The sequence below is a fragment of the Chrysoperla carnea genome, chromosome X (genome assembly GCF_905475395.1).
Source record: "Chrysoperla carnea chromosome X, inChrCarn1.1, whole genome shotgun sequence".
In the NCBI taxonomy this organism is placed as follows: domain Eukaryota; kingdom Metazoa; phylum Arthropoda; class Insecta; order Neuroptera; family Chrysopidae; genus Chrysoperla; species Chrysoperla carnea.
In genome coordinates, this window is record NC_058342.1 from 26,451,900 (window position 1) to 26,467,184 (window position 15,285).

The window sequence follows — 15,285 nt, forward strand, 5'->3', positions numbered from 1 at the left end:
AAGTTTAGGCAGCGTTTTGTGCGGGATTTTGACTTAAATACCTTTCAGCGTACCGAACACGCTCAGCTAAACGTACAGCGATTTACTCTCCTGGGCACATACTTCTCTGTTTTTCTGAGTTTTCTACGAATAATTGTAAAAATCCATCTTTTCAAATTCCAGATGTTATTTTATCGGGATCCACTTTAATCCGTCACTGTTTCGAGAAAAAAAAAACCTTTACGGCCCAACTATGTGATTTTACCCACACTAAAATTAATCGCAATTTTCAAATGGAATTAAAAATACTGATTTACCAAAGAATTAAAGAAAAAGCCTTTAATTTAGGAATTGGGTCTCTTCCTGTATCCAATCTAAAGTGGCCTTCCAAAACTGAATGAAAACCTACACATTTGTTAGCAGTTTTCTGGGAAAAGTTGTATCGACATAATTTTTGGGGGTTTTAAGGAAGTATACATTTTAGCACTTCCGGCAATTCCCTTTCAATCAACTGAGCTGAAATGTAAGACTGTTTACTAAGCAGAAAAATATGATACAAACCGGGCTAGATTTTAGTAATTTGGAGGAAAAACCGCGATTTTTTTTACGCTTTGCACATCTGTGAATTGAGTTAGTGTTAAGGATTTGTTTTTTGGGGTTTTCAACTTTTATAGCTGCCGTTTCTACCATTTTGGTAGAGGTTTCATTTTTACCCGATTTTTAAGATTTTGCGCGGATTATTAACCTCCAAATTGAATTAGATGGTTGAAAATTTGAATTGAACTAATGCTAAGAAAGTACGTACCTTTTGGTAGTGTAAAATCTTCAGTCCCTCTTCTCCCCTTGTATGAAGAAAATTCATGGGTTTTTCTTTGCCTTTAAGGCTTTGAACAACTCTTAGTTCTTAAGGAAACTCTTTTTAGGAAGATCTGGTTTGCCTAAAATCGAAATCAACTTGTTTACGATAAAATTTGTTTCAAAATATACCATTTTTCACGATTTTACTTGAATTAGATTCATTTTCAGCAACAAAAAGTACATGAAATCTAGTTTTGGTACGATTATTTTAAATTTTATACGAGAAAAGACCCAAGATCCCGAATTAATTCGAATAAAAAAAAGATAAAAATAAATATTTATATATATATAAACTCTTTAATAAAAGACAAAGAAAAAAAAATCATAATATAAAAAATATTCTTTGTTTTAATTACTCATTAATATTAATTAATATCGTTTATATTACATAATATATAAAACTTAATTACTAACAAAAAAAAATTCAATTGGACCGGAAAGGATTCGCACACAAATCGATCGATTGAAATCGATTTATATGTTACTAAAAAAAATTAAACAAACATAACTTAAATATTTTTAAGACATTTTCTACTTAAATTTAACAGGATGTTTCATGAAAAATTAGGCAACAATTTTGAATTATTCGAAAATTTAGCCTTTCTTCAGTAATCATTATGTTACTAGGGCAGGGATGGTGACCCAATTGTACGCATGCAATTGATGGAACGCAAGTGATTCTCTCAGAGAGATAAAATGATCATTTTTGTTGTCGTTTTAACCGATTTCGACTGTGTATAATCTCAAAATTGCCCTTTAATTTCCCTGAAACATTTAGTATATATATATACATTTAGAAAAAAAATTAAAACGCATGCGTAATGCTTGTAAACATATTAAAAGAAACTATTGTAAATATTTCGTTGTGAATCATTATCGTTAAGAAGAAAATGTCTTGATATGGTTTTTTTTCCACAAACACGCAAAAAAAACAAAATTAACAAGGAAAATTCATTTTTTTTTGGGCTGTTGCTAAAATCTAGTACGGGATTTATATGATCTGGGAATTTTTTTTAAATTCATGATACAAAAGATACAAGATATGTTTCGCTCTTTTTCAGTTGCGGCCATACTTGTTACCTTAGATCTGAAAAGTTCTAGAACTTTTAGGAAGTTATTGACTTAATGAGATTCGCTCATGTCAGGTTATGAGTCGTTCAACAAGAGGTAATATTTTAAATTTTCCATCTTTTTTCCAGGTGTCAATCTACAAATGTCATTCGATGACGTTTGCCAAAGAAAAACTAGGAAATTTTCGGTGAAACGGTGAAAATATCGCAAATATGAGTCATAAAGTTTGTATTGATATATTATTAATTTTTAAAGCAAAAATCCTCGCTTCTTTATAATAAAATCCATTTTATCTACGGAAAATTCGTTTATGAGAGGAGAAGAATGACATATCTTGTTGAGCTTGTATCATGACAGTGACACGAGAAGAAAAAAAAATGAATTTTGTAATGTGTTCTGTGAATAAATAAATATTAGTGGATTCTTTTGTTTTATTATTTATATAAGTTCAGGCATTATAAAAATTTTTTTGTTTTTTTTTTTTTTTTTTTTATTCAATATATTATTTTAGATTAATTTTTGTTTTTTTTTTTGGTTTTTCAATTGTTTTATATATAAAATAAGAATACAAAAAGCATAAATCGTATTTTAATTAATTAATTATTCGAGATAAAGAGAGTTTTGTGGTTTTCTTTGTTTTTCACATATTTTTCGTAATACTTAAGCAGGATGTTTTTTGTGATTTATTAAAAATTCCCAATTACCCGTTTTTGTTTTCATTTTTTTAAATAATATTTCTGGAATGATCTAAAACAGATATTTTAATACATATAATCGATTTCTCTATTCTATCAATTAATTCGATCCCATGTCCATGATCCCATTCTTTCAATTAATTCGATCCCATGCCCATGAACCCATTCTTTCAATTAATTTGATCACATATCCATGATCCCATTCTTTTAATTAATTCGATTTCTCATTCTATTGATAATGATGAAGAAAATAAAATATCATACATTTGATTAATCTTTTCCAGCGTATAAGGTTATTCGATTCGAATTTTTCGTTTATTTGATGTACAGAGTATGAAAGACACTGTACATCAAATAAACGAAAAATTCGAAACGAATAACCTTATACGCTATAAAAGATATAAAAAATTGTATCTCTCTTTTTGCATCATATTCTGATAAAAAATACAATTCCGAAATATCGATGAAGAATCAGTTTTATCAGAATTCAATTTTTAAATATTTCCCCCAAAAAGAGAAAACTTATTTAGAAAATGAATTACACCGCTTGAAAAAATTACTAATCCGGTTATCTCGTTCCAGAATTTATCTTTAGATTATTGATTTCATCGAAAACATCCTGACTAGTAGAACAGAAAAAATAAAACAAATAGAGTTTGATTAGAGTATAGCCCTTTTCTAGCGCGCAGAACATTAAATAATGTTAAAAATATTTTTTGATTGTTTTTAAAAAGTTTTTTTTTTTTTTTTTTTAAATATATTTTTAACCATACAGTCAAAATCGGTTATAACGACACCGCCTTATAATGACGAATTGTTTATTACAACAAATTGGTAAATCACTTTCAAGTTTTGAGATTAATGGTGACCCCCATTGCATACGAGGTCCCTATTCTTCCACTGTTTTTTTCTACCTCATGGCTAACGAATTTAGCCGCTAAATATAAAGGTGTTCTTCCATAAATATCGTATACATTCAGCTCAGAATTTTTAGACCTAATTAGATGAAAAACGTTTTAAGTAATTAAATCCAAAAAAACTTGCCGCCTTATTTGGAATTTGACAATCTCAGGTCTCTCAATCAGGTCTTTTAACAATCATGCTTCCTCGGAGAAGAATGATTTTTAGAGAAATTAAACATATTCGCTTATAATGACCATGTCATTATAACCGATATTTTGACTGTATTAATTATCATGTCAACATTTAAACATAATCTAACATATGAATATATAATTAATTATATAATATATTATATAATATTTATATATATGTATATTTACATAATAAGGCTTAAAAAATTTTATTAGGCTATCGAAATAAAATTTTTATTTAGTCCAATAAAAATAGCAAATTTTTATATATATACTAATTTTCCCTAAATTCTGAATTAAGGACACTTTAAAGATCAATTTGAAGAGATTTATGACCTGAAACCATTATTAAAATAACATCCCTCAATTCTCTGACTGTTTTTGAAGTATTAATTTCGAAATTTTCGATTCGAAAAATATAGAAATCTTTATTTGCACCATATTTTAATAAAAAAATATCGAACAAAAAACCGAAGACTTTGTGGTTAAAATTTATGTAGAATATGTCATGGTTCGGGAGCGGACTGCATAATCACTTGACCCATCGATAACCGGCTCAAACTATTTAATAAAGCGGCAACAAGCGGAGATATCGATGAATAAATCAGATCTTTTTGGATTCAATTCTATTCCATCGATCCTATAAATGGTTTAAGGATATAAAAATTTTCAAATTTATCCATTAAAGTGCCCTGATTCTTAGAATTTATGTCTATTTCTCTTGGACTATATGGCTAATTTCAGTTATATCCCATTTATATTAAAATGTACGTTTTTTCTGAGTGAATTCGAGATGAAATTCTAAAATATATATAAAAAAATGAGATTCTAAATGATATTCGAATCGGGAATATTTTTAGCCGCCATGTTTTTGCCTTCGTGTATATAAATATATATACATTTATAGTCCGTGTGGTAGATGTATTCCCTGTAAATTCATTACCAAATATTTAAGAATCCAGGACCATAGTCTTTTGATTCCAAAAAATATTTAGTACTGAGTTTAGATTTTAAAATTTCGTTTCTACCGCATGGCCTATTTATTTTTATACTATTTTTTAAATATTACTAAAAAAAAAAAAGTGTTAAAAATTTTCTTTTTTTTTTAACAATTTAAAGAGAAAATGAAAATCACCACGTACGATTAGTTTTTTTAAGTAGTATTTGGAAATTCAACCCCCCGGCTAAATAGTTTGCCCCATATATATTATTTTCGGATTTAAAGTTTTTCGAAGCGCGAAAAAAAGTACAACGAGAAAATTAAATTTGAAAAGAAAATTTTTAGGGTGATTTGTAAAAAATGTGTGCTTGAGGCTTTTCTTTTTTTTAAAAACACAAATTTTTTATATTTAAAATTAGTTTTTTTTTGTTTTTGCAAAAAAGTGGCAGTGAAATACTGGCTCACATGAGATACTTAGAAGATTTTGTTTTTGAGATAAACAACTAGCCACAAAATTGTACGATAGAGACATTTTTTTTGTTTAGATTCGTTACAAGTTTTATGAAGCTAGCTAAACATATGTGGCCATTATATTGTTTGGAGTACCATGATCTGCAGTTGATGTAGCTGGAGGTTTCATGTTGCCTGGTACGTATTGACCAATAAATGATCCATCTTCAGTAAAACGCCCTGGATATCCACAAAACAAATAATATAAATTAATATATCTTAGAAAATTGATTCAAGGAATTTGATACTGATGTTTTAAAGGCTCCCAAATACGATCAAATAATTTGACCAACAACCTTAGGCTAGGTTAGGTTAGAGTGGCTGTCCTGGGATGGAATATCCCTAAGACCAAAGAGTAAGTTATGATAAAGGGACGGCCCGTCTCTTTAGAAGAAGTGACGTCAAAAGACTTAAGATCGGTGATTGTCTTCAAAGAAAGACTGGCTCAAGTAAGTCCATCTCCCTTCATGGCAAGAACTGAACAGTGATAGAAAAGACGAGGCATCGTTCCTCCTCCTCCCTACTGTGAGAGCACCTGCAATAATTGTGATACACTGACAGGCTGAGGCGTTCAGCGTGCCTACTACCTATCCAGGGTCCTGTAATAACCGCAACAATTTTGCTTATAGAGGTCCTTTGATTCGATAAAAGATCTTCGGAACGCCTACGATTACCACAAGGTGTTCCTCGCTCCATCTTAGATTGACCTTTTTTAAGATATCCTCATTCATTGATGATAAAAGTTGAGAAAACTATTGATTGCAAGCCGCTTGTTGTTCATCTGATATTGTCATCGAGCCAGAGGACCTTAAGGTTTAGATGCTAGGTTGCAAAAATTATGTCACCAGAATGAGCCCACTCCTTTTTCCAGGTGACAGGATGCTTCTAAGGAGGACATAAACCTCCCAATGACCAATTACGATTTTCATAATAGAATAAGTATATTCAATTGGTTTCTTTCGAGATTCGAACATTCAGGAGCCTTGTACCAAGAAAAACTTTTTATAAAGAGTTCTTGCATTGTTATTTTCCCTAAAATGGCCGAATTCTAGTATGAAATTCCTTTTTTGGGGATAATAAATATTTTTCTGGTATTATTAAAAAATTTAAAAACGTACTTAATTTAATCGTCCACAATTATTTTACAGTAATTAGTGTTCATAGCCTTGGATGAGTTTTGCAATCATCCTATTTGACATTTATTTGCTCGGTCGTTTAATAGAGTGGCGATCAAATCGTTCTTATGGAATTGCACGATTATAGCAAAAATTTTTCGTCATTTTCTGTATTTCAATAAAACATTCACTAAGGTAAATCAAATCCAAAAACCGAAGAATTCTTTTTCAGACTTTAATTTCTTAGATTCTGAGAATATTTTTATCGGTTTTCTTGACCGATAATAAAATTAACTTTTTCCGATCGATCGCAATCATGTTTATGTCGAGCAAACAGGTCCGTAAAAAATTGTGGACGAGTACATTAAGAAAAAACAATGAATAAAATTCACACACAGGCGCAATAAAAAAAAATAATTAAAAAATAAAAATAAAGAAAAATAAATACCTCTTCGATAAAATAAATTTGAAAAATTAAAAATTGAGAACAAATTTAGACTAGAGTAGCGAAACCTTGCGACGCATTATCGCCTTGTTTTCGTTGTCGACCATATTGGCCAATAAATGATCCATCCTCGTTCATCCCCTCTTTAATTTTATAAAATAAAACAAAACAAAACGAAAATAAATAAATATGAAAAAACAAATGAAAATGATTTAAGCTCAAATGATGTAACTAAGAAGAGGGGTCATATTTTGGGTGCTTTATACCCATTAGAAAAAATTGAAAAAATCATAACATATATTTTGTACCGGAATTTCATAAAACTTAGTTTACAAGGTAAATTTGAACCAAAAATTTCAAAAATCGAGTTTATTTAACGATTGGGCGAATATTTTCTAGAGAAAAACGATATCTTGGATCGATTTTTGACGTTATATCGAAAACTGATCGTCCAATCTTTAAATGAACCCGATTTTTGTAATTTGTGGGTCAATTTTACCTTATAAAGTAACTTTGATCGAAACTGGAGACGAAAAGTTTTTCTCGATTTTTTACAATTTTCTTAAGTACCCCTTAGAAAAAATCGAAAAAATCACAAAAAATATTTTGTGCCGAAATTTCATAAATATAAGTATCGAGTTTATTTATCGATTGGGCGAATAGTTTTTAGAGAAAAACTACTGGGTTGATTTTTGACAAGTTTACCTTATAACGTACAAAAAATTGATCGGGTTCATTTAACACGATTTTCAATTGACCCCTTCTCTTAGCAAAATTGCTGAAAATAAATAAGTTTTCAAACGTACCGGTATCACCTTCTCCATATTCCGCCATCGAATCTGTATCACTCTCTGGCGCTTGTTTCGGTTCACTGCTCATGGAAGTACGTCCATGTGATTTATTATCTAACGGTTGTGAATATTCGTGGAATCCACCCTCGTCAGGGTAGTCGTGTCGTCCGTTCGCTTGTTCACGCTCGTGCACAGCATATTTACCGCCACGATTACGTTTTACGATGCATACAATGATTAATACCAGCAACAAGAATGCGATTGCAAGCATCATTCCAATAAACCATCCAGCGGTTGCTACATTCTCTTTTGGTTGGATTATTGGACCTTCTGTAACAGAAAATAAAATTCAAGGATAAGTGATTTGTATTTGTGGATTATGAAAATACAGGATACACAAAAAATATGTATACACCGATAAAAAAGTAATTTTGCACGAAATTGCGCAGAGATAGTTTAAAACGAAATGGTTATTTTAATAAAAATAATAATAAAACGTAAGAGGGGTACCTCTCTAGCACCTAGACCAGGGGCTCCTATGTGCCCTCTTTGAGAACAACCTGTCACGTAAGAGATGCTATTAAAGTCAGATGAAGCTATATGATTCTGTTGAGGCCAGACGACACGCAGAAAGACCACAGCTTCTCCACCGGGATTTTTCCTAGGTTCCGGACCCGAAAATACTACACAATTCTACATACAGGCCCTACAAATGGGATCCACGGATATCCCTATGTTATGAAGGTGATAATACCATCTTCAGTGTCTTGTAAAGTTCAGTGTAACGAACTTAAGGGTGAAGAGGTCGTCAAAGAAAGACCTGGATCAAATGAGTTCATTTACTTATGGCAAGAACTGGACTGTGAAATAGAAGAAATCGAACAACCGAGTGTTTGAGTAAATTTGCATCCTTTATTTAAAGCTAGCTGCGAAATTAATAATTTTCCAGGTTCCCCGAAAGAAAATTCCTCGACTAAAAATTTATTATACACGACCTTCACAACTGCCTTTCAATTTTCTAGTCGTTCTCAAATGAGTATTAAATACTAGGCTTGATTTCAGAAGATTTACATACCAATTCCGTAAGTATCAACATCTTGTGGATCACTTTCAGTCATGTAATCACCATCAACAGCCACTACTTTGAATTCGTATAATTCACCAAGTGATAAACCGCGCACTTCAATGTAATCTTCTTTCATTTGTGGATGAGTTTCTTCGTATAAAGTCTTTCCTTTCAACCTGCAACAAAAAAAAATTTATTTTGGAGTTATCAGATCTTTTGAATTCAAGGTCTAACGGGTCGTAGGGCCATTTCTGCTTCAATATTTTCTTTTAAGTCCATGAAAAATATTTACTTACTTGTATTTAACAAAGAAATGAGATCCAGGTACTTGATTTCCACCTAACGATGGCAACCAAGTCACCTTAATTTTAGCTAAACCATTGTCTGTATCGCTTGGTAATCGTGTCCAAGTGAAACTTGGTTTATCGGGTACTGCTGGCTTATCAACACGTGTTCTTGTTTCAATGTAATAGTCGTCACCTTCTCCTGCTCGTGTTAGAGCACGTACATGAATACGATATTTTGAATTTGGTAAAAGACCAGCTAATTTGGCACGAGTTTGTTTTGGATCCTTGATGTAAGGTTCACGTTCAATTAAAGATTCTAACTGTAAACAGAAAAGAAAAATTTATTTATTTAATTTGCGGATCTAAATCGTGAACTGATGACCCAAACAAATTGGACAAATAGTTCAATACTTGCAATCCAAGGCAAACAAATTGTTCCCATGAAGTTCCTCTTATCTTATTTGTTTCGATCATTAAGAAATCATTTAAAAGGACTTACCAATGTTCCTTTAACAACTCGATAATAAATTCGATAACCAATAAGTACACCATTTGGCTGTTGAGGTTTCTTCCAAATTAAATACAAAGCAGATGCTCCCATTTGATATGCGTCAATACCAGGGATTGGTCCTGGAACACCTTCTGGTGTCGTAAAGTATAAAACTTCACTAGGAGGTCCATTGTAACGACCATTGAAGACAAGAACTCGAGCGTAATTTTTCGTATGTGGAACAAATTTCGATACAAGTGCACGATTTTCATCACCCTTGATTTGTATTTCACGTTTTGCTTCTTCGCCATCCCGATCGGTCCACGTTTGGATTTTATATCCTTTAAAGTGTCCACGTACTGATTCTGGTGGGACAGAATTCCATTGTAGCATTGCAGTTGTGGATGAATGTATGTTGACTAATGTGAAATTTGTGGGGGCTTGTAAAGGCTCAGCTTCCCCAGAGTATCCAATAACTTCTTTGGCTGTGACATCAGCTTCACCCATTTCATTCATGGCGACCACTTTGATACGATACTCAACGAATGTCGGTTGATCGAATATTTCTAACTTATTCTGTCTCCAATTTGGGACATCTTCAGTGATCCACGTTTCGCCTGGTATGTTTTTCTTCCAATAAACGCGATACAAAAATTTGGGTGCATTATGTTCAATTTGGGGCATCACCGTCCAAGATATAACTAAATTATTTGGTTCGGTACCTTTACCTTCTACATTATCGGGATTTTTATGCGGTACTTCTGGTTGAGTGATACAAACAGTTGAATGTTGGGATGGAATTGAAGGTCCAATTTTATTTCGTGCGATTACACGGAAAGTATAATTCGCCCATGGACTAATTTCCACACTATAGGACATATCCGTAGCTGGAACTGTTAAAACTAAATCATCCCAAGTATCAGGGGTAAAACTGGTGTTTCCTTGAATTGTGTAGCTTAAAATTGGGGAACGATTATCACCCATAGGTTTCCAATAAATTTTAGCTGTATGTTCACCACAATCGACTTTTTCTAAGCGTGGGGCATTTGGTACATCTTGCACAGTAAGCGTAGAATGAGCTACGGCTTCATCTAGTTCAGTTTTTGCAACACAAGTATATGTTCCCGAATCCAATTCAGTTGTTTTTGTAATTGTTAACGAATAATCTGAAGAACGAACAAATCGCGGTTCCGCATCAAAATCAATCGGTAATCCATTACTCAACCAATTGATTTGAAGATCTAACGAAGAATCACTAACTGCATTACAGCGGAATGTAGCAGGTGTTCCAGCGGATACTTCATAATCTTCGGGTTCATCAGTGATCTTAGTATGTTCTTTAACTGTTAAACTACCCGAAGCATCCTGTTTTCCAAATTTATTGATCGCAAAACATGTATAATTTCCACTATCACTAAACGCCACATCTCTAATTTCCAGATCACCATTTTCAAGGATATTATAACGTCCTCCGGTTAATTCTAGACCACCGTGTAACCATTTCACTTCTGGTTTAGGGGCACCGAAAGCACGACACCGTAACGTAACTGTTCGTAAATCGACGGTACTTTCATGACCTGGGGGCTCGGTAATCTCTGGTGGTAACGATAGTACATTGATATACACATCTTTGTATACGTATCCATGAACATTGGTTGCGTTACATCCATAATTACCGGTATCGTTCGCTTGTAATCGTTCAATACGAATCGTGTTCGATGATACTTTTCGTCGTGGATTTGGTGGAGATTCAGCAATTGGTCGTCCATTATGAATCCATTTGATGTCGGGATCAGGGATACCTTTTGCTTCACAATGTATTTCAACTGTTTCATCGTCGGCGGCGTTTACGAATTCTGGTTCACGTGTGAAATATGGTGATGAGAGTACGGATAAACTTATTGAATACGATTGTGCATGTCCAACACCGTTACTTGCTTCGCAAGTGTATGCGCCTTGATCTTCGAATGTGACATGCTTGATTTTTAAACTTTTACCATAATTCTCTTGCGAAACTCGATCACTAGCTCGTATAGGTATCCCGTCTTTGTACCAAACTATCTGCGGCAGCGGTCTAGACAAAAATAAAAATTATAGGGTTTTTGTTTTTCATGTTATTAGACATAAGAAATATCTCAAAAAAGGGACGGATTGGGAAGTAGGAAGGGCTGTAGAGGTTTGTAAATTTTCGATTTAAAAAAAATTGTTACTTACATCCCACCAAATATACAGAACAGTTCCACTTGTTTTCCACGTAAAGCCACTTCATTTTTCCTAGTAACATATTGTCGGACGGGTTCTTGTTTATTTTGAGCTGCCGAAATACCAGCTGAAATAACTTTCAGCCATAAACCATTACCAATCTTATACTCTTTTCGGAACACAGATGTAGCTGCACAAGCGTACTTAAAATTATCAGACATATCCTCTTTGGTAACATACGCAAACCATAAATTACCCTCCGGATCTAAGGTCATACGTGAATTATTTATCGATTTAATTGAACCGTCGGAATTCTGTATTAACCAATATACATTTGGTTTTGGCCAACCGTCTGGCGGATGACATGTCAAATTAAATGGTTCGCCTTCGTTTGCTTCAACTAATTGAACGGGTTGATCTTTGAATGAGTTCAATTCGGCTTTTCGTACGAACACACTGTTTGAAGTGGCTGTACCGTGCTCGTTTTCTGCGAAACATTGATACTGTCCTAAATCTTCGTCACGTGGTTTTGTCACAACCAAAGTTCCACGATACTGATGCTGTAGAATACGATCGTCATACGCTTCCCATGCGAACGGTTTTCCGTTCTTTATCCATCGATATCTGTTATTTTAAATATTGAACGATTTACAATTGATTCTAAAAACTAGTTTATATTGAAGGGTAATGATCGAATTATCATGAGGAATTTTCTTGATTTATCCATGATTATAGCAAATATTCCCGAACTATGTCTTTTTAAGATGACATATGCTTGAAATTCGACAAATAAATTTAATCCAAGAAAATGCTTTAAGCGAAAAATGATAGTTTCAAAGACACACGTCTTTACTACCGACATCGAATTCGATTTAAGTTTTCAGGTAAGAAAACATCAACTATAAGAAAAGGAATTTTCACGCCAGAGAAAATTCTTCATCCGTGACTTTAACTAAATTCACGGATAGAAATAATTTTTGTTCGTGTTAATAGCTCATCCATGTAAGAAATTAAAGGAACGGAAACTTCGTTTAATAAATCATTTCCCTAACTGATATTCAAATTTCCCGAGTTATACCAGATTCTGAAAGTCCATTTCCAGATCAATCGCCATTAAAATTTAATGCTTTAAACACACGTAGATACTGCCAACTTTTTGACTCACAGTATGACGTCATAGCTTTCGACAGTTGCCGGAAAAATCGAATGAATCATTGAAATTTTTTCCAAATTCAAAATAAAAAGAATTAAAGATATCAACTAACAGAGTTAATTGTTTAAAAATCCTATATATGTTTGGGTTTCGATGAACTGTTCCTATTTGTCAACATAACCCCCAAATAAAAAAACAATCATTACTAAATGTCATAATTATGACGTCATAACATTGCAGACAATACTAAGAAAAGTTTGAAGTATAATTTAAATGAATGATGTCATAATTATGACATCATAACATTACAGGAAGTTTCAGGATAATAGGAATTACTTACTTAGGAGCTGGTTCTCCTTCCGCTTCACATTCAATAATAAAAGGCTTATCAACATCTCCAGAACTTTGTTTAACTTGAAACAATAACTCATCAGTCGGCGGTTGCTTTACAAACCGTGGAGGCGAATGTACTAATTAAGTAAAAAAAAAAACCAATATATCTTTAATCCGAAAAAAATTTATGAATAATTTTTGGAATCCCTAATTCAGAATTTTTTGCGAAACCATGATGGTACAAATAACACATTTTATCTCTCTGGAATAATTAACTTTTGAGAGAAACGTCACTAATTTGGTGATTCTGTCACTAAAAACCAACTTACTCCTAGAAAAAATACAACCCTGATTGTCAAAACGGGGAATACCAAAGGGCTGGGTTGGGGTCCAACCCAGATTAGTCAACATTGCAGAAAGAAATTCGTTAGGTTGTTTTTCATTCACAAAAAAAAAGTAAATATTTGGGGGTGGTATGGATAAGATATTATCCTTAAATGTCCTTATTTAATCCTTTTAGATCAAAACCTATCATTACGCAAAAAAATTCTAGGACGGGATTTCCAAAAAAGATCCAAATTAAATAATTTAAAAAAAAATTTGATAATACTTACATAGAGATTTTGATACTAGTATTAAGTTAAATAGTAAAAGATTCACTAAAATGATTTTAGTTGCCATGATTTAAAAAAAAAAATAAAAACTGTAACAGAGAAAAAAAATACACAATTTGATTATTAACGAATGTTTTTAATTAATCTTAATAAGATGTAATGACTCATTTGTATATATTTAAACGGTATCTTTGAATCATCTTCTGAAGAAATTTTTCTATAAAATGACCCGACTACAGTATTGACCTAATACCTTACTCAAAAAAATTATGAAATCATATTTCAATAATAAACTATCACAAACACTTATTTTGACTCAAAAAAAATAAATAGAAATTACGTCATTTAGCTTAGTTTGATTTAAAAACTACGAAAAATGTAAATTAACCGTAATCACTTTTAATTTGTTTATATGGCAGACAAAGATGGGTTTATATATTTTAAGTACAAATCACAGGAAAATCAATAACAAATTTTCGGTGTTTTACTCACTTTTTTTTTATATAAAATAAAAATCACTGTTCAATTGTTTATAATTCCATTATTTTTGGATATTTTTTTGGGTGTTTTGTTTGGATTTTTTGATATTTTTCGTTCACAACACTGTAATTCACTTTGGTTTTTGTTAAGTTTTTAAAAACACACCTATTGCCGGAGTAATAATTGTGTAGTGTATTAGTATGTATTCATATAGGTGCGGTCGATGAACAGCTTTGCACAAGCAGTGTAGCGTTTTAGTGTGTGTTCTATAAAAACAAAAACAGGCTGGCCAATATTATAAATGTTAACATGTCATCATCACATCACCTCTATGTAAACAGATTATTCGACAAGTCTAGCTAAACACTCTAAGCTCTAGTTAGATTTCTTGACGAGTCTTCGAAGAGTTTTCTAGTTTTCTACAGATTTACCTGGAGAAAATCTGGCAACACTACGATTTAGTTACGTCTTGACAGCTATTCAAGAGCTCAAGAGAAAATTTAAGAACGCTGTAGGTAGAGTTTACCTGACTAGAAAAAGGTCACATTTATCGTCTTTATTTATCTTTATCAAACGCTCTACCTAGTGCGTTAGCTAGAAATTTGGCTCTAAAGAAAGTGTAAATGTGGCCTTTGATTCTAGCTTGATAAGCTGGAGCTACATTGCAAATGTGCTTTTAGATAGAAAAAGGTGACGGAAGGGTAAGGGTGGCACCAAATAGAAGAGATTTGGGAAAGTTAACAGGATTTCGCATCATATTTTATCCTTGTGAATTTCTTTAATTTGATTTTTATACCATGTATATATGAAACCTACATAGTATATTAAGTTTAGTCCCAAGTTTGTAACGCTTAAAAATATTGATGCTACGAAAAAAATTTTGGTATAGGTGTTCATAGAATCACCTAATTAGTCCATTTCCGGTTGTCTGGCCGACTGTCCGTCTGTCCGTCAACACGATAACTCAAAAACGAAGAGAGATATCAAGATGAAATTTTTATAGCGTACTCAGGACGTAAAAAGTGAGGTCGAGTTCGTAAATGAGTAATATAGGTCAATTGGGTTCTTGTAAACCGTTAGAGTTAGAACATAAGTTTAAATGTAAAAAATGTTCTTGTTTTTTGTAAACATCACTGTTTACCCACGAAGGCGCTTAATAGAT

At 32.5% G+C, this 15,285-nt stretch overlaps 1 protein-coding gene across 1 annotated transcript; it reads right to left on the bottom strand.

The window, feature by feature from the left end:
- Window positions 1-5,191: 5,191 nt before the first annotated feature.
- LOC123303110 (neuroglian) lies at window positions 5,192-14,328 on the bottom strand. Its single transcript, XM_044886208.1, has 10 exons — window positions 14,136-14,328; window positions 13,644-13,732; window positions 13,037-13,166; window positions 11,556-12,167; window positions 9,351-11,415; window positions 8,861-9,171; window positions 8,574-8,740; window positions 7,514-7,828; window positions 6,711-6,850; window positions 5,192-5,327 (listed from the first exon to the last, which is right to left on the bottom strand). Exons 2-9 carry the CDS (start codon window positions 13,708-13,710, stop codon window positions 6,756-6,758), a joined length of 3,762 nt encoding a protein of 1,253 aa, XP_044742143.1. The 5' UTR covers window positions 13,711-13,732; window positions 14,136-14,328; the 3' UTR covers window positions 5,192-5,327; window positions 6,711-6,755.
- Window positions 14,329-15,285: the final 957 nt, after the last annotated feature.

Coding starts and splice junctions, on each gene's coding strand:
- LOC123303110 (XM_044886208.1), bottom strand. CDS start 13,710: ATGGCAACTAAAATCATTTTAGTGAATCTTTTACTATTTAACTTAATA. Junction 13,167..13,643: donor ACTAGTATCAAAATCTCTAT/GTAAGTATTATC, acceptor TTACTTAATTAG/TACATTCGCCTCCACGGTTT. Junction 11,416..11,555: donor TTCTGTATATTTGGTGGGAT/GTAAGTAACAAT, acceptor ATTTTTGTCTAG/ACCGCTGCCGCAGATAGTTT.